This window comes from Macaca mulatta, chromosome 3, assembly GCF_049350105.2.
Source record: "Macaca mulatta isolate MMU2019108-1 chromosome 3, T2T-MMU8v2.0, whole genome shotgun sequence".
Taxonomy (NCBI): Eukaryota; Metazoa; Chordata; class Mammalia; order Primates; family Cercopithecidae; genus Macaca; species Macaca mulatta.
In genome coordinates, this window is record NC_133408.1 from 169,061,943 (window position 1) to 169,085,370 (window position 23,428).

Here is a 23,428-nt window from a genome sequence, read left to right on the forward strand (position 1 = left end):
CCCACCACCATGCCTGGCTAATTTTTTGTGTTTTTAATAGAGTCAGGGTTGGCCAGGCACAGCGGCTCACGCCTGTAATCCCAGCACTTTGGGAGGCCAAGGCGGGCAGATCACAAGGTCAGGAGATCGAGACCATCCTGTGAATGGTAAAACCCCATCTCTACTAAAAATACAAAAATTTAGCCGGGCGAGGTGGCGGGCGCCTGTAGTCCCAGCTACTCAGGAGGCTGAGGCAGGAGAATGGCGTGAACCCAGGAGGCGGAGCTTACAGTGAGCCAAGACCGCGCCACTGCACTCCAGCCTGAGTGACAGAGCGAGACTCCGTCTCAAAAACAACAAAAAAAATAGAATCGGGGTTTCACCATGTTGGCCAGGCTGGTCTCGATCTCCTGACCTCATGATCCGCCAGCCTCGGCCTCCCAAAGTGCTGGGATTACAGGCATGAGCCACGGCGTCCAGCTGACTTAGGTTTTTAAAAATTACTCTGGAAGCCAGGTGTGGTGGCTCAGCCTGTAGTCCCCGGCTATTGAGGAGGCTGAGGTGGGAGGATTGCTTGAGCCTGGAAGTTAGAAGTCAGCCTGGGCAACATGGTAACATCCTGTCTCTAAAAAGAAAATTACTCTGGCTTTTGTATGAAGAAAACATCCTGGAGCTTGACTAATGATAGGGATAACAGCAGGTTCTTTCAGTATTTCTGACTGTAGAAAGTGGTGGCTTGGATTACATGGGCAAGTGGTAGAGGTGATAAGAAGTGATAGGTTGTGACCAATGGAATTTGCTAAATGGATTGGATGCACAGTGTGAGAAAAAGAGGGAAATCATTACCAGTCAACTCAGTGAAACTGTAGGAGAATGATTTTGGTAAGTATCCAGATATTTTTAGTAATCAAAATTTTTAAAGAGTGTTTTTTTCCTTTTTTGGTAGGAATTCATAGTTTTACCTAACCTTGAGATGTTGCCTGCTGCATATTTAGGAAGGAGCAGCTCATCAGAAGAGGTGATCATTTAGAAAGCTGCATTTTTTCTGAGAAATAGGAATGCTGTGAATATTGAAGGACCTGGGATAGGGATTGTGTTCTTCACTGCCTTTTGGCCATATCTTTCTTTTGTATGTTTGCTTTCTCTTAAAAGCAGACCTGCAGCCAGGTGTGGTGGCTCATGCCTAGAATCCCACACTTTGGGAGGCCCAGGCAGGTGGATCATGAGGTCAGGAGTTTGAGACCAGCCTGACCGACATAGTGAAATGCCATCTCTACTAAAAATACAAAAATTAGCCAGGCGTAGTGCCGTGTACCTGTAGTCCCAGCTACTCAGGAGGCTGAGGCAGGAGAATCACTTGAACCCAGGAGGCGGAGGTTGCAGTGAGCCGAGATAGCGCCACTGCACTCCAGCCTGGGTGACAGAGTGAGACTCCATCTCAAAAAAAAGCAGACCTGCTTACCCATGTGCATCACATAGAAGGCCTGTGAAGAAAGCTTCACAATTCAGGTGGTCAAACCATTAAGTACATAGGCTTTAAACATTTTTTCCAGCCAAAGAATGATTTAACCTGAGATTTTGTGCTTTACAGGACTAGAACCACAGTTGTTCTCCCTGAAAAAACAAAACAAAACAAAACAAACAGATGTGCACTGTTCAGAATTATGTAAGACCAATTTGTGCAAGCATAATGAGTGGCCAGTTTATGGTGGGATGTACACCTGGTTTGGGGAGGTAGTCTGCACAGGAATCCCTTTTCCTGGTAGGTTGTTTAGTGATTATAGGCCCACAGCAAAGACAACTGGATGTTTTTGAGAGATTCTGTCAAGCTGTGCCAGCCGTAAGGTAGGAAACCCTTCTGCTCTTGAGGAATGTGACTGCTGACTAGGCCTTAATAGGCAAGTTATTGGAGCTTCCTGGACAGTGATAGAGATAAGTTAACCAAGTTTCTCCTCAAACCTCTTTTTAAACTTACTGTCAGACTTTCACCTACAGCATAGCCATACCAGTGCTCTAGTAAACTGCCTCTACTAAGCATTGGTTATTTTCTTATGTTCATAAGAAGTGTCCTTTCTTTGATTCTGCCATATCTTTCTTCCCAAGGAATACTTCCTAAGATGGGTTTTAGCTCTTCACTCCTAATCACCAGGATTGCTTGGCCTCTGGGAGATTAGGGGTGTGAAATACTAACCTGAATACTAACCTGAAATACTTTATACTCCTGTATAAAGTATTTACTGAATAAATACTAACCTGAAATACTTTAAACTCCTGTCATCTCAGTAAAAACTGCCATTGTCACCAAGAGTATCTCTTGACTCTTTGTGGTTATTACCCTCCATGGTACTAAGCTCTAAAGGCTAATGGATTCTACTTCGTATATCCTTGACTTCTCAAAATGGTCTGTTTGCTTAAATTCTTTTTTTTTTTTTTTTTTTGAGACAGGGGCTCACTCTGTTACCGCCCAGACTGGAATACAGTGGCACAATCTCAGCTCACTGCAGACTCAACTTCCCAGGCTCAAGCATTCCTCCCACCTCAGCCTCCCGATTAGTTGACATTGCAGGCACACGCCAACATGCCCAGCTAATTCTGTTTGTTTGTTTGTTTGTTTTTTGTAGAGACAAGGTCTCACTATGTTGCCCAAGCTGGTGTTGAACTCCTGGGCTCAAGGGATCTTCCCACCTTGGCCTCCCAAAATGTTGGGATTATAGGCGTGAACCACTGTGCCTTTCCCTTAAGTTCTTTTTAACCCTTATATTTACAGTATTTATTTATAACATTTATTTTTTAAAATTCCAATTTTAAAGTAATACTTGCTTAGTTTAAAAATGCAAACACTAGAAATATGCTTAAAATAAGCAAAAACTTCCATAATTGATATTACACTATATTGTTCTGCAACTTGATTTTTTTCACTTAATAGTGAGTGGGCTGGGCACAGTGGCTCACGCCTGTAATGCTAGCCCTTTGGGAGGCTGAGGCAGGCAGATCACTTGAAGTCAGGGGTTTGAGACCAGACTGGCCAACATGGCGAAACCCCGTCTCTACTAAAAAATACAAAAATTAGCCAGACATGATGGCGTGTGCCTATAATCCCAGCTATTTGGGAGGCTGAGGCAGGAGAATAGCTTGAACCCGGGAGGCAGAAGTTGCAGTGAGCCAAGATCATGCCATTGCACTCCAGCCTGGGTGACAGAGTGAGACTCCATCTAAAAAAAAAAAAAAAAAAAGAATAGTGAATGGTTTTCATGTTAGCACATATATGTCTATCTTTTTTTTTGGAGCTTCCTACTGTAGTACCTTTTTAAAAAAGAGTTGTATAATATTCCACTATATGGAACTACCCTGATTTACTTAACCATTCCCTTGTTTGTTTACATTTTTCACTATTATAAATAAGGCTGGTTTGAACATTCTTGGGCACTTGTATTTCTGAACTTGAGAAAGTATTTTTATAGGATCGTGACCTAAAAAAGTGAAACTGATTGGTCAAAGATTAGGTACATATAAAATTTTGCTAGCTGCTGCCAAATTGCCCTCTAGAAAGGTTGAACCAATTTTTGAAACTTGACATTTCAAGAAATTATATGTGTTTCCCATCTACCTAATAAAGAAACGGTCCACACCATTAATATAGTTCTGAATGCACTGAAATATAATTGTATATGTCTTTTCCACTAGATTGGTACTTCCTCGTGGATAGGAACCATGAATTTCTAAACTTTAGCTTAGCATCCCATTGTTTGCTTAAATAGACCTTGAAATACAAAAATGGAAAGAAGATACTGTCTTTGTCCATAAATGGTTCACAGCCCAGTAAAGGAATCCACAGTCTTACCTATATTCATGCTCTTTACTACGATGCCTAGAATATGGTATGTACCCTGTAAATCATTATTGTATAACTAAAAGCGTTTCTCTTTATTTGTCTGAAAACTATTTGGCAGGACTCCTTAATTTCATCAAATGAGCCAATGGGTAGTTTTGGAATATGAACTCACTTTCTATTTTAGGCATTGCCTATTGGAAGAAAGAAGGTGTTGTCTTAAGTCTATACCCCGTGGCTGTTATTTGATTGCTGCTGTTAAAAAAAAATAACATTTTTTTCTCATTTTCTCTGAATGTACAATATACAGAAATGGAAGGAGGGTGAGCCATTGGGAGCTTTACTCTACCATTAAGCATTTCTTTAAAGGCTACCTCACATTTGCATTTAGGTCACAAAGCTTCTGTAACTAGGGTGGACCACCATCATTGAAAAGGTGGAACCTGGGACCTTGGGATATGAGGGCAGAACCTTGGGCCCCAGCATGCTATGTTTAGGACATTTGGCCTCTTACTAAACCCACTCAGCTGTGTTCCTCCTTTTTTTTCTGTGTTTCTTCAGCACTTATATATTCAGTTTGCACTGTATTAATTTGCACTTGTTTGCATGTTGCTTTGTAAGTATTTTAAGGGCATTTTTTTCCTCTCACATATGTATTGTTTTGTGTCCCCATCTAAAGTAGAAGCTTTTTGAAGGCAGAAACCATGTCTTTGGTTTCTTTTGTATTTCCCATAGCACCTTTTACTGTGAGAGTGGGCACACAGTATATGTTGTGGAATGACATCCTGAGTGATCCCTCCCTGGCTGGGCCTCAGATTAAATTCCCTGAAATGGAACAGTCCTAACCAACACAGGACAGGTATTCTCCATCTGGCATGTTGGTTGCTCCTTTCAACCTGCTATTTGAAATGGCTCCCTTCAACATCTTTCTGTCCCCACAGTGGGGCTTGCTATGGCTAATGCTGTACTTGCTGTATGTATTCCAGGCGAGTCTGCGGACACCAGAGCTGACCTGGGAGCGAGTGAGATCTCAAGTTGACCATGTGATATGGCCTGATGGCAAGAGGATAGTACTGCTGGCAGAGGTAAGGCTGAGACTGGCAAAAAATACTCCCCCACAACAGGAGAGACTGCAGTACCCAGGTCCCCTCCTCCTCATGTTCTCGCATACTTTCAACTCCTCTGTGAAGCACAAGTTTGACTACTTTCCCAATGGATTTTACTTCTAATTGTGAAAGATCTTTTCATTCTGCAATTAAGAAACTATTTTGGTTCCCCACTTTTCACCAATTATCCCGTCTCTCCATGTCAATCCACAGGTTGAGTCAGATAATGATTATTACTGTAGAAGGAATTCACAAATAGAACCAGTGCCACTTTAAGTGATGTGTGCAAAGAGATAATGTCATTTGTGGGATGCTTTAATCAGTAAGCACAAAGTAGATATTCCCTACTGTAACCAGGACTATCAGGCAAGCTCTGGGAATGTATGTTTTTACTGATAGATTCCCTGTTTTTGAATGTCCATTGCCTTGAATTGAGCCAGATGTGTAGTAGGTACCTACCTAGATATCAATTGCTCAATTGATATTTCCTCATCCTAGCTCCTAACTCACATTGACACTATTGACTTTCATTTTACTTGGCTTCCATGTCAATGTTTGACCCCTTTTCCTTTCTTAAAAGCTCCTCCTCCCTAGTCCTGGATTCCTGAGAGCTATAATGATGCCTTCTATTCTTACCTTGAAGCTTTCTCTTCATCAGAGAAAGATACCAAAATAACAAGGAGGATAATAATACTTTTCTCAATTTTGATTTTCAGTCTTTTTTCTTTCTTTTTTTATATTAAAGAACCTGAATATGAAAATGTAAAAGATACATGGTCTTTATCTAGGGGCCCATAAGTTAGGGGTTTTTAGTGTCCTTACTGTTCTCTTCACGTTTTCCTCAATTTATCTCATCTTCTCAGATACTTTAGGGCATTCGTAAAAGGACTGAACTATTTCTTCACAAGGAAGAAGTGTATATGAGGAGGAGATGGGCAGATTGCTAAATATGCATTAATAGCTTTGATGTCAGTCTGCTGACTGATGACTTATTTCTGGCTGCCCTAGGAGGTCCCACCTGGTAATTTTGGTGACAAAAGCAAGTACCATGGGTGTTTTGTGCTACATGGTTGAGCAAAAAGGTAGTCAGGCTTCATAGGAAATAAAATAGGAAAGGGTGGCATTGGGGGCAGTTTCTAGTTCTTCTGCTATCTGAATCACCAACTCAAAATGCAAGGCTGACAAGGCTGTCTTTGAATTCAGGAGAACCAAACTGAAGGAGAAGTATAAAAATCATCACCGCTATGGTGAAACCCCGTCTCTACTAAAAAAAATAAATAAATAAAATTAAAAATACAAAAGTTAGCTGGGTATGGTGGCACACGCCTGTGATCCGGCTACTCTGGAGGCTGAGGCAGGAGAATCGTTTGAACCCAGGAGGCAGAGGTTACAGTAAGTCAAGATCATGCCACTGAACTCCAGCCTGGGCAACAGAGGGAGACTCCATCTAATCAATCAGTCAATCATCACAACTTCCTAAGTCCAGAGATATCTCCCCTCACAACCTGGAGAGATTGTCCCTGGATTTGACTGATCATTGTTTATTTCAAGACAGTCTGTCAAAGGAATGCCGATCCTCAGAAGGAGGATGTTTTGCTGTAGAGAGTGGAAAATTAAAGAGAAATACACTGATATTTGGCATAAGCCTCAGTGTCATATGACCATCTGTATTCCTTTTCAAATAATTCCAGAAATCTTTTAGCTATTAGTTTCATCAGATTTTCCAGAATTTTAGTGGTTTCATTTAAATGTCAGTCAGTTAGTTCTTATAAACAGCTGCTTTTTTTCCAGCAGTGTTAATCGGGAAGTGTTTGGAAAATGGCGGTCATGCTTCTCTTCCCTCACTTCTCAAAGGCCAGCAACTTTGTCCTAATCCATTTGTGTCTTCATCTTTGATCACTAGGGCCGCCTGCTGAACCTAAGCTGCTCCACAGTGCCTACATTTGTGCTCTCAATCACTGCTACTACTCAGGTAAGGCTTCCAGAGTGGGACAGCAGTAGTCTGGAGAGGGTTCTCAGACCCACCAGGTTTCACTTGCTTGGGTAGATTGCCATGAATGGCACATCAGCATCCATCTCTCTGCTTTTCTAGGCTCTTGCCTTGATAGAGCTTTACAATGCTCCTGAGGGTCGCTATAAGCAGGATGTCTACCTGTTGCCCAAGAAAATGGGTAAGTATTTACTCTTCCATCTCCATCCTTACCAAAGTAGTTCAGAGTCTGAGGCTAAAGGAAGTTTGGGGGCATTAGCTTACTTAAGTATGGGGGCGGGGAAGGTACCTTCATTTTGTAAAGTAGGAGTTAGGATTCCTAGGTCGCATTCCCAGTTGATTTATCCCATTTTCGACATGTGTTGCCCTAGCAAAGTGGTGACATTTTGCTGTGATTTATTTTACCTGCCTGTGAATTTTAAGGATTTTTTTTCTCTTAAAGTATCTTTATGTAGGAATCTCAAAGGAAAAAAAAAAATCTTCCCTTAAAAGAGAAGAATTATCTCCTACCTTGTGACATCTGACTTATTCCAATCCTAGGCTGCCAAATAGCCCCTACCAGCCTTTTCTCAGATGACACAAGACTTTCTTACTATGCTTTCCAACACCAATCCCAATGCTTCAGGCCAAAGGAGAGATGTGAAATAGGAGCTATTCAGTTATGTGGGTGTTTTGTATAAGAGAAACATTAACCTGTCTTAAATTTTTAAAGAGCCTGCCTCAAGCACCTGAACTGATACAGTGTGTTTATAAACTCCTCAGGCAAAGATCAGGTAATAAATCAGCTTCTGGTTTTGTTTTGCCTTAGCATTAGGTATATAACAACTGTTAAAAGTTGATATATTTTCCCTTTAGTAGACACTGTAGAAGAATATAAAAGCAACAGCACAGTCCATATTCTGATGGAATGTGTAATGAAGTTGGGAGACCAAACAAATACACAGGAAATGACATAAGATTATGAATAAGTACTGTGTAGTCAGATAATAGAATGTGAACAGAAACCCATAAGAATTAAAGAGTACTAAAAGCAAAGCAAACAGTTCATTTATGCCATTTATCCTGTGAGAGTATCCTTCTTAGTTTTTCCATTCAAGTTTCCCCAGGCATTAATTGTTTTAAATGACCCAACGTATGGGGTCCAAGGCAAAACTAAAGCTGGAGCTTCCCATTATTTAGTTCCCATATTATCCTGTTCCTTCTTTTAAATCTTGATGCCTGTTGTTTCTTTCATCTCTCCCGCACTTTTCTGGAAGGCAGGGTTCAAAGCTGAAAGAGTTAGTAAGGATAAATTGTTAAGGCTTTGGAAAGAACTAGGCTTGAAGCTGAAGGCAGCTGTTCCTTAGAATTGAGGACTAGTGAGCAAAGGTTGAACATTTTTCATTCAGCTCCAGGAATTAGAAGGTGTCTTTGAACTTTTTAAGGCCTAGCTTGGGGACAACAGCCATCAGGTAAAAGGCATGCATGCTTATACCAGGGCTTCTGTGGTCTGTTCCAGATGAGTATGTGGCCAGCCTACACCTACCTACCTTTGATGCCCACTTGACAGAGCTGACAGATGAACAGGCCAAGTATCTGGGACTCAACAAGAATGGGCCCTTCAAGCCTAATTACTACAGGTGCCTTGGGCTCCCCAGAAATCAGGGACACCTGGGCAGTGATGAGCTTCCTGCACTGGAATTGGTCTTTGCATCCCCAACCACATACGCTTACATGAACTCAGAAAAATGAACCCACTTCCCCTCACTGCCACCCTCAAAAGACTCTTCAAGGCCTTAAATAGTGTTCCCCTTCCTGAATTTGCCTTTTGGAGACAGAGAGGTGGAGTTTGGGTAAGTGGCTATTTGCCTCATTAAATAAAGTTCCCCTTCCTTAATTCCTTTCCCCATTTCATCTTGTTGCCATGATTTTTATCTCTCTATGGAGAAATACTGGCCTTTTTCAATGATGTGAAAAGGAGACACAGTTATCTCCTGTCACTGCACACTCCAGGAAAGTCTCTGCCTCCTGTTACACCTTTAGGCAGGCTCTTCATGTCCCAGCATCCCCATTAGCTGATAACATCACAGTCTCATCTTTCTTTTCCCTCCAGGTATTAAGTTCCCGTAACTCAAACCAGAAGTTTTAAGGAATAGAACTCCAAGCCTTTTCTCCACTACTATACAAGAAAGAATTCAGCAAGCTGCTTCTCCAATCAAAGCTGCCTGCCGTGCTCACCCTGTGTGTTAGGTTATTTATTTATTAAAATCAAGAATCCTGTGCCTGTAGCATTGGCCCAGAGTGTGGTTACTGCCCTGAGGGCCATGAGAGCCACAGAGGACAGGCTGAGGAAGGAAAGAAATGGAGTCACTGCTCCCAGTGCATCATTTGCATCATTCCCCATTGACTGAATCCTCAGCAGTGGCCATTTTTTCCTCTTGTCCAGGCTCACGAGTTAGTCCAGAGATTCCATATTACCCGTTCCCTGGAGTTTTCTGGAATAGATTTTCAGCACCTGCTTTTCTCAGCTTTGGCCCTTCCCCAGGTGAGGCCGTTGGGAATTAACATGGCCAGTGTTTCAGGCAAGATTGGATTCCCAATCTTGACCATCACTATCACTGCCTTCTTTATATAAAGGCTAATAAGGAAGGAGTGTTATTTATGGCTTTGCCAAGCTACATCAAGAACTCAGCTGTGCTGTGCCTACCAGGGGTCTCCTTTCTTACCCAGGACTCCTTTCTTCTCCTTGAATATTTATGTCCATTTTAACACTTGCTGGTTGCAAGAGGGATGTGCCTCCATTATTTCCTCCACAGTTTTGGTATTTGTCAGACATTTGTTTTGCTGTCTTTCTAATCCAGCCAACCTCTGCTCAGGAAGTGGGGCCAGCTCCACTGGGACCCATAGTTTTACTTCCTTGTCATTTAATTGGATATTTTCCAAGGAAGCCCCTCCAGATTAGCACTATCTCAGAAAAGGAGAGCTTGTTGTGAAGCACTGCTTCCTGAAACTTCCTGCTATTGCCTAAAGCTACGTCTGAAACAGTAGGGAAAGGCATACTTTTCCAGGGACTTAGGGGTATAGGCTTTGGAAATGGGACCGGTCTTTCAGACTCAGAGCTTGATACCCTAACGAAGCAGAATATATTTATTTGTTTCCCAGGGAGGTCATTGCAGCTTGACTGGCTGAGGGATACAGAGATGAAATTGTAAACTGTACCCAGATCATCAAAGCTAATTTGACTAGTTTGAACCTTGTCAGACATTCATTCCTTTGACAATTGCCATGGATGAAACTTGAGATCTGCAATCTGATCTGTGGTCTTCTCTGCTGGCATATCTTTTATAACTCTTCCATTTGAGGATTCTGTATTTCAGAGGCAGTTTCTTGAGTAACTCCAGTGCTACAAAAAGAATTAGTAATGTGTTGTGGGCAGCATAACATTTTATGTCCCACCCAAAAATTGGATTCCTTTTGGAGACTGATCTGTTGGTCTCAAGGGTTTCATTGGGACCAGATTGGTTCTAAGAGTTAGTCTGGAGTGGCCCTAGGAAACTTGAATTAAATAAGCCTCTTCCCCTTATCGATCCTATTTAACACTCTCAGGTTTGTTTGTTTCCCACTTTTTTCCTATGCTGATCTGCCTCAAAGTCTCAAGACCAAGGTGGCTCAAGGAAACACCAGACCACTCATGACCACTATAACCTTCCCATCCTGATTCTCTTCTTCTACCTCCACCCTCTCCAACTTCTCTTGGTCTTCACATACACTCTCAGAGCTAGTCTGAAAGTGACCTTACTTTTGGAAGTAGGAAGTGGAACTTTGGTAAATGACTATTTGCCTCATTAAATAGTATACAGGTTCAGCCCATAGACTACAGTTCTTCAGAGGCTATATGTCTCAGCAAGTACTGGTTATATTCTTTTTTATAAGGAAGATCATAAATGCTAAAAATCCCACTAAGACATTCAGTTCTTCCTTTTGCCTACCTAGTCCTGATTTTTGTATTAATTGGGTCCCTTTAGCAAGAGATTCAGATCTTTGTACCTTATCTTATATCCAGAGCAGATTCCATTTGGCAGATATATGGTCTCTAGCCTATTGTATTCTTAGACCAAAAATCATAACCTGCTGTTTCTCAGCAAAGCCTTGCTCTCTGGAGCTTACTATGTGCTGGTACTTAAGGAGTACATTCTGCCTTGCTATAGTGAAGAGACCCACTCCAAATAAAAAAGGAGCCACACTGGGCTTCAAGTTAGGTTGCCAGTGTTGCTGCCCATGATGAGTTATTTGCCTCTGAGTTTCAGATGACCTCTCTTCTTTGTAGGGACATTGTGCCATCAACATTAAGAAGAAAGAACCACAAGCCTCCCAAGTATTTGGGTTCTATCTTAGGGTTGAAATCGGTCATTATTCCCTCTACCCTTGGAATCAGAGCAATGTATCTTCTTTCCTCCAACCTCTTACCTTAGATGCATCCTAGTTATCTGGAAGCATGGGAAAGAAGGCTAATTATCTCTTTGTATGTGGCTCCAGTCTGTGAAGATACATACCATTTTCTCTACAATGAATCTGTGCTAATATTTTGCCACCTTCTTTTCTTTTCCCCCTTAGAGACAGGGTTTCACTATGTTGCCCAGGCTAGTCTCAAAATCCTGGGCTTAAGCAATCCTCCTGCCTCAGCTTCCTGAGTAGCTGGAACCACAGGTGTGTGCTACCGTGCCTGGCACTTTTTTGCCTTCTTAATGGAGATATTCAGTTTTCTTTTTTTCATTTAAACAAAGAAAAAAAAAATGTATCTACTCTACCTTCCCTCTGCTCTCCTCCCTCCCAATCCTACTTGCCCATATGAGCACGGCTCCCCATGGCCACATACTCTTGCAAAGCTTTTTTGCTGCTTCGCTTTTCTCTGAACAGATCTGATATTGCCGCTCCTGTGGTTTTCTCAAAATTAACTTTGCCATGGTTTTTAAAAAAGGAATCAAAATGCATTGTTGCATTAAGCTTTTTCAATAAAGGAAAATTACAGAAGGAAAATAGGCAACACCAGCAAATTATATGTGGACAGGTTCTAAACTATATATATATACATATATATATCTCTATATATATACGTAATCATCTAGTTCTGTCATCTTACTGAAAGGAATAAAACTTCTAAGGATCATCATTTCTGAGAAGTTCTTGGAAATCTTTATGTCTAAGTGATTGTATTAGATCAGCAATAATGACTATGTAATCTCAAAAAACAAATAAAATATTCTTAACATGGACTCTTAAGGGTATTTCTTGTTTCTGTGAACTAGGAATTCAGAGATGAGAGAGATCTCTGGGCAACAAACTAGAGATCCTGCTGTAGGGCAAGGATGTGAAAATATTACCAATGGGCATGTTTGAATGACCTTAGCTTTGTTAATAAATATCCTGTTCCCCTCCTACCTGCCAGCACACACGTGCATCCTGGCTGTGTGTATAAAGAACCTGCCTTCTCAGAACCACCACCCTGGGGGTTGAGGACTGTAGGCTTAAGGCAGAGAAACTAAACCATAGTTCTAGGTCCCTGATTCCCTTTTAGTTGAAAAGCGCAGGAAATCAGCATCCCCCAGTTTGGGACCAAAGGACCCTAATAACTAGGACCTGATTATATCCAGCCAAAGGGAAGAAAGAAGTGCATCAGGCAGAGATTTGTCTCTAAATCAAGTTGCCTGACATAATCAACCAAAGGATGAATCCAATTGCCTATTCTTTCTCAACTGCCAGTAGAGTAACCATCTTTGGGTAGCTTTCTGATAGCCACCTTCTTTAGTTGACAACCTAAACTAGTTCTGCATCCTGTATGCAAGATGTTTTCTTTCCATAGCAGAATCTTCTGCCACTTTGGCTTCTGATTATTTAGATTAAGGGCCACAGGACTAGAATAGTCTGGGCAGTCGGTAATCCTCAAAATTAGTGGCATTCCAGTTAGGAGGAGAATGCAGCAGCTAGCAGTGAAGCCAGTGAGGCAGCTGAAAGGATTCGCTCCCCTGCGACAGGGCTTGACTCCTCATTTGTGAAGGATGGAACCTTGGGTGCCTGGGTCTTCATTTCAGAATCACAGGGTAAGCCCAAGCTGTCCACTGCTGCACAAGTTTCTCCACCTCACAGTATTGTGGAAAATAACTTGAACTTTGAAACAGGCTAGCTTGGGTTTGAATCCCAGCTCTGCCATTTACAAGTTACGTAACTTAGCCAAATTACATAACCACTCACAGCCTTGATTTTCTTGCCTGTGAAATGGATACTGCTTATCTCCTAGGGTAAGGATTTAATGAACTGATGTATAAAAAGTGCTGCTTATTTACAGAGCCTGGCGTGCACTGCTGACTGCATAGACATAATTCCTTGTCTCAGTCTAGAACCCTACAACCTCTGTTGCATCATTACACCCACAGGTGCCCTTTATGGAGAGAGGAGGGTGTTCTATCCTTTTTTTACTAAATTATCATAACTGCCTGGTAGCCTCAAAAAGCAGGTACTTTAAAACTTCCTGCATCTTATTAAGCTTTCTCAGTGCCAGCTACTATCCATTTAGTAAAGTATCTGACCTCTGTGGATTAAAGTGGAGTGCTTATATGGGGAAAAGGGTATATGTGATTATTGTAACTATACCTATTTATACCTCCAACCCTCTGCTGGCAGCCTTGAGTTTTGGGACAAGGGAAATTGGTAATGTAGGTTTTTTAATAAAGTCAAATATAAAAATAACAGCATTAGAGTCATCTCCGCAAGGTGGAAAGACTTGACCAGCCTCGACTAGCTCCCAGGTATGGGTGCCTCTGTGGTGAATGGTATTGATGGCTAACATGCCTTTGTTGACAAATAAGCTAAAATAAATTGAATGTGTGCCAATTCCATGGCCTATAGTTTCAAAGTTTTCAGTTACTCTGTGATTTCTTGTTGCATCTTCCAGTCGTTTCCAGATATCTTCCTCCTTATTAGAAATTTTGAATGTCTGGGCCTATAATGAGCACATAGGTGTCTGATCTTAGTAAAGGTCTTCTATTCCACTGAGATGTGGAAAAGATCATGGATTGAGGTCTCGTGTTGACTCTACGCAGTCTTCATAGCACCAGTTTTACACATTCCTTCTCTGAAATTAAAGCCAGATGGAGCTCTAGGCTTAGTAAGTGGCTTTAGATAGCCAAGCCACCAGAGGGGACTTGCAAGCTGTCCTCTATCCTACTCCCAAGATCAGTCTGCCCTTTCCCCTAGGAGTAGGCAGGAAAAGGAATAAGGCGTTAAAACTGGCCGCTCCTGTCTGCTACCACGGTTCATATTCTGCTGATTGACTAGGCTCACAAAAGAATATGAAGTTCTGGGCCTGTTAACCTTAGGGCTCTGACTACTTAGGAGGAGAAGAAGTACTGGGAAGAAAAGAGATAGAATAATGAATTCTTTTTATTAAGAAACCCCAATGGGCTGTGCTATGGCAAGTTTACCACACTGAAGCAGTGATGAGCAAGGCGTGGGTTGTGAATTTTAAAGCAGAGTGTAATTTTTTAAGAGTTTAACAAATTATACCCTGAAAAAACTCCAAAGTCAAGTAGTTCAGGCCTTGAGCCAGGGACTTTCTTGGAAATTCATATCAATTCAATTCTGTAAATGCCCCTCCCCCCCCACCACCACCAGGGACATTTTTCAGTATCTGGAGAGATTTTTGATTGTCGCACTAGTGGGAGGATACTACTTACTGGCATCTAGTGAAGAGAGGCCAGGTATTCTGCTAAGCATCCTACAATGCACAGGACAGCCCACTACAATAAGTGTTCAGCCCCAATTGTCAATAGTAGAGAGACTGTGAAACCCTGTGTTAAACGTACATAAATTAGGGGCATACAAAAATGAGCTAAATTTGGTCTTACTCGCAAGTAGCCTATATGTGGATGGGGAGAGGAGAGGGACTGGAAGAAGAAAGGGAAGATGGGTGGGTACAGTAAGGAGATATTGAGGACCAGGGTGAGAAAACCCAAAAAGCTCCAAAGAGTGCTCTCAAACTTGCCTTGTTCTGTCACCTATGAACTGGCAAAAGGAAAAGTGAGAGAGAGAAAGATGGTAAGAAAGGGACAGAGTTGTCCCTAAGATATGGGAAGGTGGATTAATTCCTCTAGGCCCCTTGCTTTGGGTATATTGTGGAAAATGTTAGGATTTTGGATCTAGGCAGAACTGGCTTGACACCAACACAGCCTGAATGAGTTGAGGGCCAAAAGGAAAGCTTTGTGGAGGAGGAGGAGGTGATAACTAACTAGAATCTTTAAGGGAAGGGAGAAAAGGAATCAACCAGGAAAAGAGAAGACAGTCTCCTCCAGACAACAGCATAGGCAAGACCCTGAGACGAGATAGAATATGATACCTTGGGAACTGCAGGGAGGAATCTGCAAGTGCCGGTTTCCTCATCAGTAACATTGGATTCGTAAAAATACCCTGTCGGGGAGAGGTATGATGTGATATCTGGAAAGCGCCTACTGCAGTGCCTGGCACCAAGCACAGTTCAACAATCCCCCAGACCCTTCCGAAAGCAACCAGGCTAGGGAGAGCGATTTGGTCCCACCCGTTCCCCTGGGCCTATGTCTTTGGGGATTCTATTACCAAGTCAGACTGTCTAAATATTTACTACAAGCTGCTTTTTTAAATTCAGGAGAGGGCAGATCAAACAGCTTCTTTTGCTCCCAGTAACAATGAGCCCTTAGGAAGCATGTTAGAAAAGAGAGAGGAAGGAAAGAAAGGACTGGCGAGCAGGTGAGGTGAGGGTGGTGGCTTGCTCTCCAGCCAACATTTACACACCATGAGGAAGAGGCCCCCTACAGCAGAGAAGGGCAGATGACAGGAGCAGCCCTCGAGGGCATCACCAATTTCAGTGACGGAAAAACGCCCCCAACACACCCTTAGACCCCCAGTCTCCCAGCCAAGCCCTAGCTCCGGGCGAGATGCGTTCTCTTCAGAAAAACGCTGAGAATTCTCAGCTTCCGGAGACAGCGAGTCCCTCGTTTCGGGCGATGTCCCTGGCCACATGGCGGTGCCATCCCTCCTCTGCGACTAAGCGGGATATGGGACGTGTGCAGAAGCCGGGATGTGGGGGTCCGGGTCGGTGGTAACAGGGAAACGGAGGCTGCAGTGGAGCAGGAGGCGGAGACTAGAGCTCCAGAAAAGGTCGCTACAGGGACGGGGGTGAGTGCTGAGAGACACCGAGTGAGGAGCACAGAGATAAACCTCCTGAGCTCAAGGCCCAGCTTTCGCAAGTCGTGGAGTCTGTAGCTAACCTAGGAGTCTCTGGCTGCCAGCAATGCAGCAGGACTAAAAAGATACCCCCAAAATCTCTTCAATGAGCCCCCACCTCCTCGTGTCCCGCTCCGGCCGGTCGAGCAGCCAATCGCCTCGCGGGGCGGGGTTGCGGCCAGCGGCCGTAACCAATAGCGGCGGAGGGGGCGGGTCCTGGCTCCCGGCGCGCGGCTGTGGGGTCGCCCCGGGCAAAGCGAGCTGAACCCTGAGGGGAGCCGCTGACCAGCAGCATGGAGGACCCCGCCGTGCCCGGGACCGGGGGCCCTCCCGCAAACGGCAATGGCAACGGCGGCGGCAAAGGGAAGCAGGCGGCGCCCAAGGGCCGCGAAGCGTTCCGAAGCCAGCGGCGGGAGTCAGAGGTGAGGAGCCCGGAGAGCTTCGGCTGGGGCCCGGAGACGCTCGCGGGCGGGAAGCGGCGGCTGAGGTGATTCGGCCTCGGCCCCGGAGCCCTCGGCGCGCTCGGTCAGCCCCGCGCAGTGGGCGCCTGCGGGGTCCTAGCGGCTGTACTCTGGGCTTTTTGGCCCCGACCCTTGTCCGCACGTCTCCTGCCGCGGGTTGGGGGCTTTCTAGCCCTCTGGCTTTCCCCCGCTGCGCGAAGATGAGCGCGGTATTGAGCGGACCAGATACTTTCCAAATATTTATCTCACTTAATCGCTGCAGCCCCTTGAAGCAGAAATTCCGATCCCAGTTTATGGAGGGGGGAACAGGAGCGGAGAGGTGAAGTGACTGGCTTGAGGGATGGAAGGCTGGAGCTCAGCTGCAGGAAAGCAGGATTGGCGAGTGGGGCAACCGCACTCCCCCACCCCAGGCTGCCTGCGGCGGGCCCCTGGACAGATCCACTGTGGCCGAGGGACTTCTGCCCGTTCCCTGCCCATCCCCTTCCCCCACATCCCCCATAAGTCTTAGGCCGTTTAGGGAGCGCCTTCCGCGGACATCAGGCCCCTGCAGTCCAGGAGTGGCTATCTGGAGGGAGCAGTCCCAGGATACAGATAGGAGTATGAATATTTCGATCTCTTCCTCCTCTCCTGAAAAAAGAAACGCTACCTAGGAAGATGAAAGCATTGAATGATTATCACTCCCCTATCCCCTCATTGAGGCAGTTTCCATCAGTTGGATCTGAGCGGAGCCGGAATCAGAATAGATGACAAAATGTCAGATGTGGCAGGGTCTGCAGAAATCATCTGGTATAGCCCTTTAATTTTACAGACCTAAAAGAAAGAGGAGTGACTTGCCCAAGATCAGACATCTGGCATACTTTGTGGTCAAGAACACCAGGCTTTGGAGTAGTCGGACCAGGTTTTGAATCCCAGCCCTACCATTTACTGCCTGTGTGATTTTCGGCACATTACCAAACCTCTCTGAGCTCCAGTTTCTTCATCTGTAAAATGAGATTAACACTGCCTACCTCAGAAGGTTGTGATAGAGTCAAAATGAGATAATTGACTATAAAATGTTTGGCACAGTGCAGGCACAATGCATGTAATTAGTCAGTACATAGTAACTCTGAGTATATTACTATCGTCATCATCATCATCATCATCAAGTGGCAGAGCTGGTACTAGAAGCCAGGTCTTTGGCATTCCAGACCTTGCCTTACCATTTAAATAGCATTTCAGTTTCCAAAGTGATTTCATGTATGCTTTCCATTTTGATGTAGGTAGAGTAGGAGGAATCCATTCATTTTTTAAAAGGTAGAAGTGGAGACGAAAAGACTGGCCCAGAGTCACCACCTTGCAGAGGAAGAGCTCAGCCCTCCTGTCTTGCTAGATGATATCCACCACATCATCTCCCTCCCTACCTCAAGATGAGTCTGATCTTTTAGGGCACCCTGTACCTCCTTCCCCCACAAAGACATTGTTCTCGCTCAAATGTTTTTTTGGGGAGGTGAGCCATTCATTAATTCAATAATTATTTATGGAGGACTTTCTGCCAGTCACTATTTTAGGTGCTAGGGATATATCAGTGAACAAGATAGGGTCTTCCCCCATGGGGAGACAAATTGTGAGTAAATAAATAAAATAATTTCACAATCGTATGTTCTATGGGGGGAATAAAAGTCTCTGCCTGGGTCTCCCTTCTAAGGTTGCAATCTGTTCCCCACCTGTCAAGGCTTCTTCAGGCAAAGGCTCTGAGAGTACAGTCCTTTGAGACTCGAAAGCTTTCCACCTGCACCGCAGTTTACCTGCTGATTGTCTGCAGCTGCACTCTTCATGCCTGGAAATGAACAACTGCTGCAATCATCTCTATCTGGGCTCATTGCCTGCCGAAAGCCTGGCTGGAAAGATTAGCTTTCCTTTACCTTCTGCGGCAGCAGAACTCCTTTTACCTGCCAGTACATCCCTTATCACCACAGTACCCAGGTGCCAGATCTGCTTTTCTTCTCTGCTTCTTTTTGCTTTCCCGTGGAAGGCAGTCCTTAGAGGAGATGGGTTTTTTTTCCTCTCCAGGGCTTTTAAAAAATCACTAGAAGAGAATTACTGTGGCACAAGTTAAGAGAGCCTCATCATGTATCACTGTTTATGGAAGCACTGTTGACCTACCTTCTCCCACTGGCTTCGTGTGTGAACGAACATCCCAACCTAAAAAGGAAGCTAAAGAATAATTGTTTGCTTAATAAGAAGAGTCTTAACCTAACAAAAGGATTCATCTCAGACCTCTTTTAGCCAGATCTGGTTTATTGATCTCCAACTCCTTGACAAAGTTTTAACTGGTCTGTGGTAAAACGAGGAAAATTCAGGTCATCGAAGTGACTTTTTCTAAAAATTTAGTTCAATATATTAAATTTAAGGATGTATACAATTTAAAACAGTGTTTTCCAAACTGTTTTAGGGGGCAACTATTAATTGAGGCTAAAATTTTTATTTTAAAAAATAAAGCCAGTGTGATGGCTCATGTCTTTTATCCAGCACTTTGGGAGACTGAGGCAGATGGATAGCTTCAGCTCAGGAATTCAAGACCAACCTGGGAAATGCAGGCAGACCCGATCTCTACAAAAAATAAAAAATAAAAAAAAATTTAGCCGGGCATGATGGTGCGCGCCTGTTGTCCCAGCTGCTCAGGAGGCTGAGGTGGGACAATCACTTAAGCCCAGGAAGTTGAGGCCACAGCGAGCTGTGATTGTGCCACTGCACTCCAGCTTGGGTGAGAGGAAGACCCTGTCTTTAAAAAAAAAAAAAAGGAAAGAAAAGGAATAAAATAATATAAAATAGTGCATCATATGCAGTAAAGGTAAATACTTTGTTAAACTTTTGTTCCAGTTTGTGTGTGTGTGTGTGTGTGTGTGTGTGTGTGTGTGTGTGCGCGCGCGCGCACGCGCGCGCACTGGGATATAATGTAAAATGTATCATTTTTCCAAAAAGTTTGAAAAAGTTTTTAATGGCTGTTCTTTATTCTGAGATTCTGTCCTTCATTTTGGGGGTTTAAACAGTTCTTTTTTGAATTTTTTAAAAAAGTTTTTAAAGTCCATGCCTATCAGAATAAAACAGCAACAACCCTCCGTCATTTGCCACTCTCCACCTTTTTCTTTTTCCCTACTGTTCCCTGTAATCCAAAAGTTTGGAAATCTTTGCTATAGTGGATTTAAACATGATTCGCCTTGTTGACAGTATAAATTGACGTAATGTTTTGGGGGAACAACTTATATACAAAGAGCTTTAAAAATGTTCATAAGATTTGATTCATTAATTTTCTTTATAAAAATCTATGCTTAGGAAATATCCTAAATATAGAAAAAAGCATAAGTCTATTACAGTTTCATGCATATAATAAAGGAAAATTAAAAACAATTTAAATATTCAACAGTAACTAGTTAAGTAAACCAATAAATGTACATCCATTTATACAATCATTTAAACTAATAGTCATAATAATATGAGAAGAATGCCTTTATAATATAATATTAAAATCATAAATAGAGTGACCACCCACATAGTGCTACCAAGTGCTAGGCTGTGTGCCTTTTTGTATTAACTCATTGAGTCCTTAAAATAACCCTATGAAGTAAGTCCTGTTATTATCTTCATTTTACAGATGGGAAAACTGAGCAGGTAATTTTCCAACAATTCCCTGACACCAACTAGATGTCCAGCAATTCAATTCAATTCTGACACTAACTACCTAGAATTATCACAGACCCTGCAAGTTAAGGGCTCAGTCCTACAAGGCCCTATTTTAGACGCCAACCATAGGTGGGATCCCCAAGCTATCTACACTTCAGCCTGGCCAACTACAAATTAAGCGGTTATCATGATCTTCCATTCAGGTTCCATAATTTGCTAGAATAACTCACAGAATTCAGGAAAGCATGTAATTAGAATTATAATTTTATTATAAAGGATACAACTCAGGAACAGCTAAATGGAAGAGATGCAAAGGACAAAGTATGGGTTTGGGGTGGTGCAGAGCTTCCATATACACCCTGGGCAGCACTCCTCTAGCACATCTGTTTATTCCCCAAACCAAAAGCTGCCTGAACCTAGTTGTTTCTGGGTTTTCATATGGTGTTTCATTATCTAGGCATAATTAAACTATTGGCCATATGACTGAACTTAATCTGTAGTACCCCTCCCCTCCCTGGATGTGGGGATGGTGCTGAAAGTTAAACACTAATCATGTGCTTGGTCTTTCCTAACATAAGTCACCTCATGAGCATAAATTCTGGTAAAGCTGACAGTGACTCATTATGAATAACTGACACTCCTATCACTCAGGAACTTCTAAGAATTTCAGGAGCTCTGTACCAGGAACCAGGGGCAAAGAACAGTATATTTTTTATGTCACACTGAGGTTCAGAGAGGTTAACTTGTCCAAGATCAAATAGTATGTGACAGAGCTGAGACTGAGAATTTTTAAAATTCATATATATTAACATATACAGGAAGGAAATATCCCAAAATGTTTAAATAAGTTAGAAGATGGGATTATATTAAAATATATTTAATAGGATTAACTTTATACATACATCATCATAGGAAATCTAATCTTTACTACAACTTGGAGTGGAGATGTTGTATTATTTGACAGTCCTAAAGTTGCAGAATATTAGAGCTAAAAAACCTCTTTAAAAATAAGGAACTATGATCCACAGCATGAGACTTGATCTATATCATACAGTGAGTTGATGACAGAACTAAAGCTAGAATCCAGTGCCCTTTGTTTCTATCTGTCTCAAATTTATATAAATCAGCTAGATGCTCCTCTGGTCTGTGTTCATGTAGATTAGATGTGGACACAGACCGTAGCTTTCATATGTTTTTGAGATCCTGGCCCTTTATTTAGACTTTCTGATTTTGCATGGGAATCCTCAGCCCCTCGCCACACTGAGCCTCAAGTTTTGGCTTGGTATAGGGTACCTCTGAGATGAAAGACCCAAATAGGACTCTCCTAACTGTCTCCCTGATCTAACCTTGGCCTCCATGAGGGGAAGAAGGTAAGTAAGGGTACAGTCTTCCCTTGGCAACCCCTTTTTCCAAGTTATCCCAGTTACCAACAAGATTTCTCTGTTACAGGGCTCTGTGGACTGTCCCACTCTGGAGTTTGAGTATGGAGATGCAGATGGGCATGCAGCAGAGTTGTCAGGTATGAGGTAGATGAGTCAGTAGCTAGTGGAAGAACGGCCAGGAGGAGAGGGAAGGGGCCTGTGATCTCCCTGGAAGCTTGTCTGTTCTTACCAAGTGGCTGTTGAACCAAGGCTGTTCTCCACATTCCTTTTTCTCTCCACCCCAGAGTGGTAAATATCTCTTTATTTGTCTTCACATTTCCTCCTGTGATTCTCCTTGGCTATGGTATTCTTCATTCTGTCATTCTATCACTCTTTCCTGCTCACTCTTCTTTATTCTCTTTGAAAATAACTGATTTGGTGCACTCTCAAATCAGTTTTCTCTCCATCTTCTCCCTATTCCTTCTCTTTCTCTTCCTGTCACCCGTATCTTTGCCTGCCTCCTCCTTTCTGCTACCTTTTTCTATCCCATGCCATCTCTTTTTCCTTTGTCTCCTCTACCTCCATCTTTTCCTTCTTCCTCTCTCATCTGCCCCTTATTAAAATCTCAACAAAGTCTGAGGAAAAACTCCATAGTCAACTGGCCAGCTGAGCAAGGCTGGACCATCATAGTGGAGTTCTGCTTGGATGTTTATGAGCTGGAGTTAAGTGATTGCATTCATCTTTCAGTGCTGGCCTGCTTCTCTCTGTCTGGATTTTTAGCTTAGGGTAAATGTGATCTCCTCACATTAAGGGCCTCCATGTTACATGTGCTACAAATGCCAGTTATTAATACACGAGCTTTGGGTGAGATGGTGTGAAAGTTAAATATTCTGTCACATGGAAGTGATACTTTGAGACATGCTTTTTCAGAGAAAAGAGACAATTTTAAAGAAGTTCTTGTGCATAAGCACAAGGAATAAATTTTGTGATGAGTGACAGAGAAATAGAGAGCTAAGTTTAATAACCAACAAAGGATTAGAATTCATAATAGGAATATGATACAAATATATATATATATATATATATATATATATATATATATAAAAGAGAGGAGAGAGATGAGCAACCCAACAGAGAAGTGGGCAAATAATATAAATGGGAATTTATAGAAGAAAAAGCCAAATGGTCAATAAATATATGAAAATATGTTGAACTTTATTAGTAAATGAGGAAAAACAAATTAAAATAATATTATTTCACAATCAGCCGGGCGCGGTGGCTCAAGCCTGTAATCCCAGCACTTTGGGAGGGAGGCCGAGATGGGCGGATCCCGAGGTCGGGAGATCGAGACTATCCTGGCTAACACGCTGAAACCCCGTCTCTACTAAAAATACAAAAAAATTAGCCGGGTGAGGTGGTGGCGCCTGTAGTCCCAGCTACTCGGGAGGCTGAGGCAGGAGAATGGCGTGAACCCGGGAGGCAGAGCTTGCAGTGAGCTGAGATCTGGCCACTGCACTCCAGCCTAGGCGACAGAGCAAGACTCCATCTCAAAAAAAAAAAAAAAAAAAAAAAAAAAAAATATATATATATATAATTTCACAATCATCAGAGTGCAAAACTTAAAAGCCTGGGGTTGGTGAGGGTGCAGAGAAATTAGTACTTTTATGCACTGCTAGACATTGGGGAGCAGAATATAAAATTGAAAAGCATTTTGCTTTATAAAATTGGAAAGCATTTTGCTTATATCTTGCAAAGTTGAAGATGTACACATATTGTGACCCAACAAGTCTACTCCTAAATATCCATTCTAA

General features: G+C 42.8%; 2 protein-coding genes across 15 annotated transcripts in view; both read left to right on the forward strand.

Annotated features, from left to right (window-relative positions):
- Nucleotides 1-12,156, forward strand: part of AHCYL2 (adenosylhomocysteinase like 2) — a 212,708-nt gene extending 200,552 nt beyond the window's left edge. For all 13 annotated transcript variants that reach the window (XM_077997307.1, XM_015134886.3, XM_001091796.5 and 10 more), the window contains 5 exons: nucleotides 4,795-4,893; nucleotides 6,818-6,886; nucleotides 7,007-7,085; nucleotides 8,403-8,523; nucleotides 8,997-12,156. In XM_077997307.1, coding sequence (XP_077853433.1) covers nucleotides 4,795-4,893; nucleotides 6,818-6,886; nucleotides 7,007-7,085; nucleotides 8,403-8,523; nucleotides 8,997-9,003 — 375 coding nt within the window. In that variant the 3' untranslated portion in view covers nucleotides 9,004-12,156. The remainder of the gene's footprint in view (nucleotides 1-4,794; nucleotides 4,894-6,817; nucleotides 6,887-7,006; nucleotides 7,086-8,402; nucleotides 8,524-8,996) is intronic.
- A 4,232-nt stretch (nucleotides 12,157-16,388) lies between these two features.
- Nucleotides 16,389-23,428, forward strand: part of STRIP2 (striatin interacting protein 2) — a 58,354-nt gene continuing 51,314 nt past the window's right edge. For both annotated transcript variants that reach the window (XR_013415526.1, XM_015134891.3), the window contains exons 1-2: nucleotides 16,389-16,557; nucleotides 21,706-21,775. Coding sequence is in view for 1 of the 2 variants with exons in the window: in XM_015134891.3 (XP_014990377.1) it covers nucleotides 16,429-16,557; nucleotides 21,706-21,775 (199 nt within the window). In the remaining variant the exon portion in view is untranslated. The remainder of the gene's footprint in view (nucleotides 16,558-21,705; nucleotides 21,776-23,428) is intronic.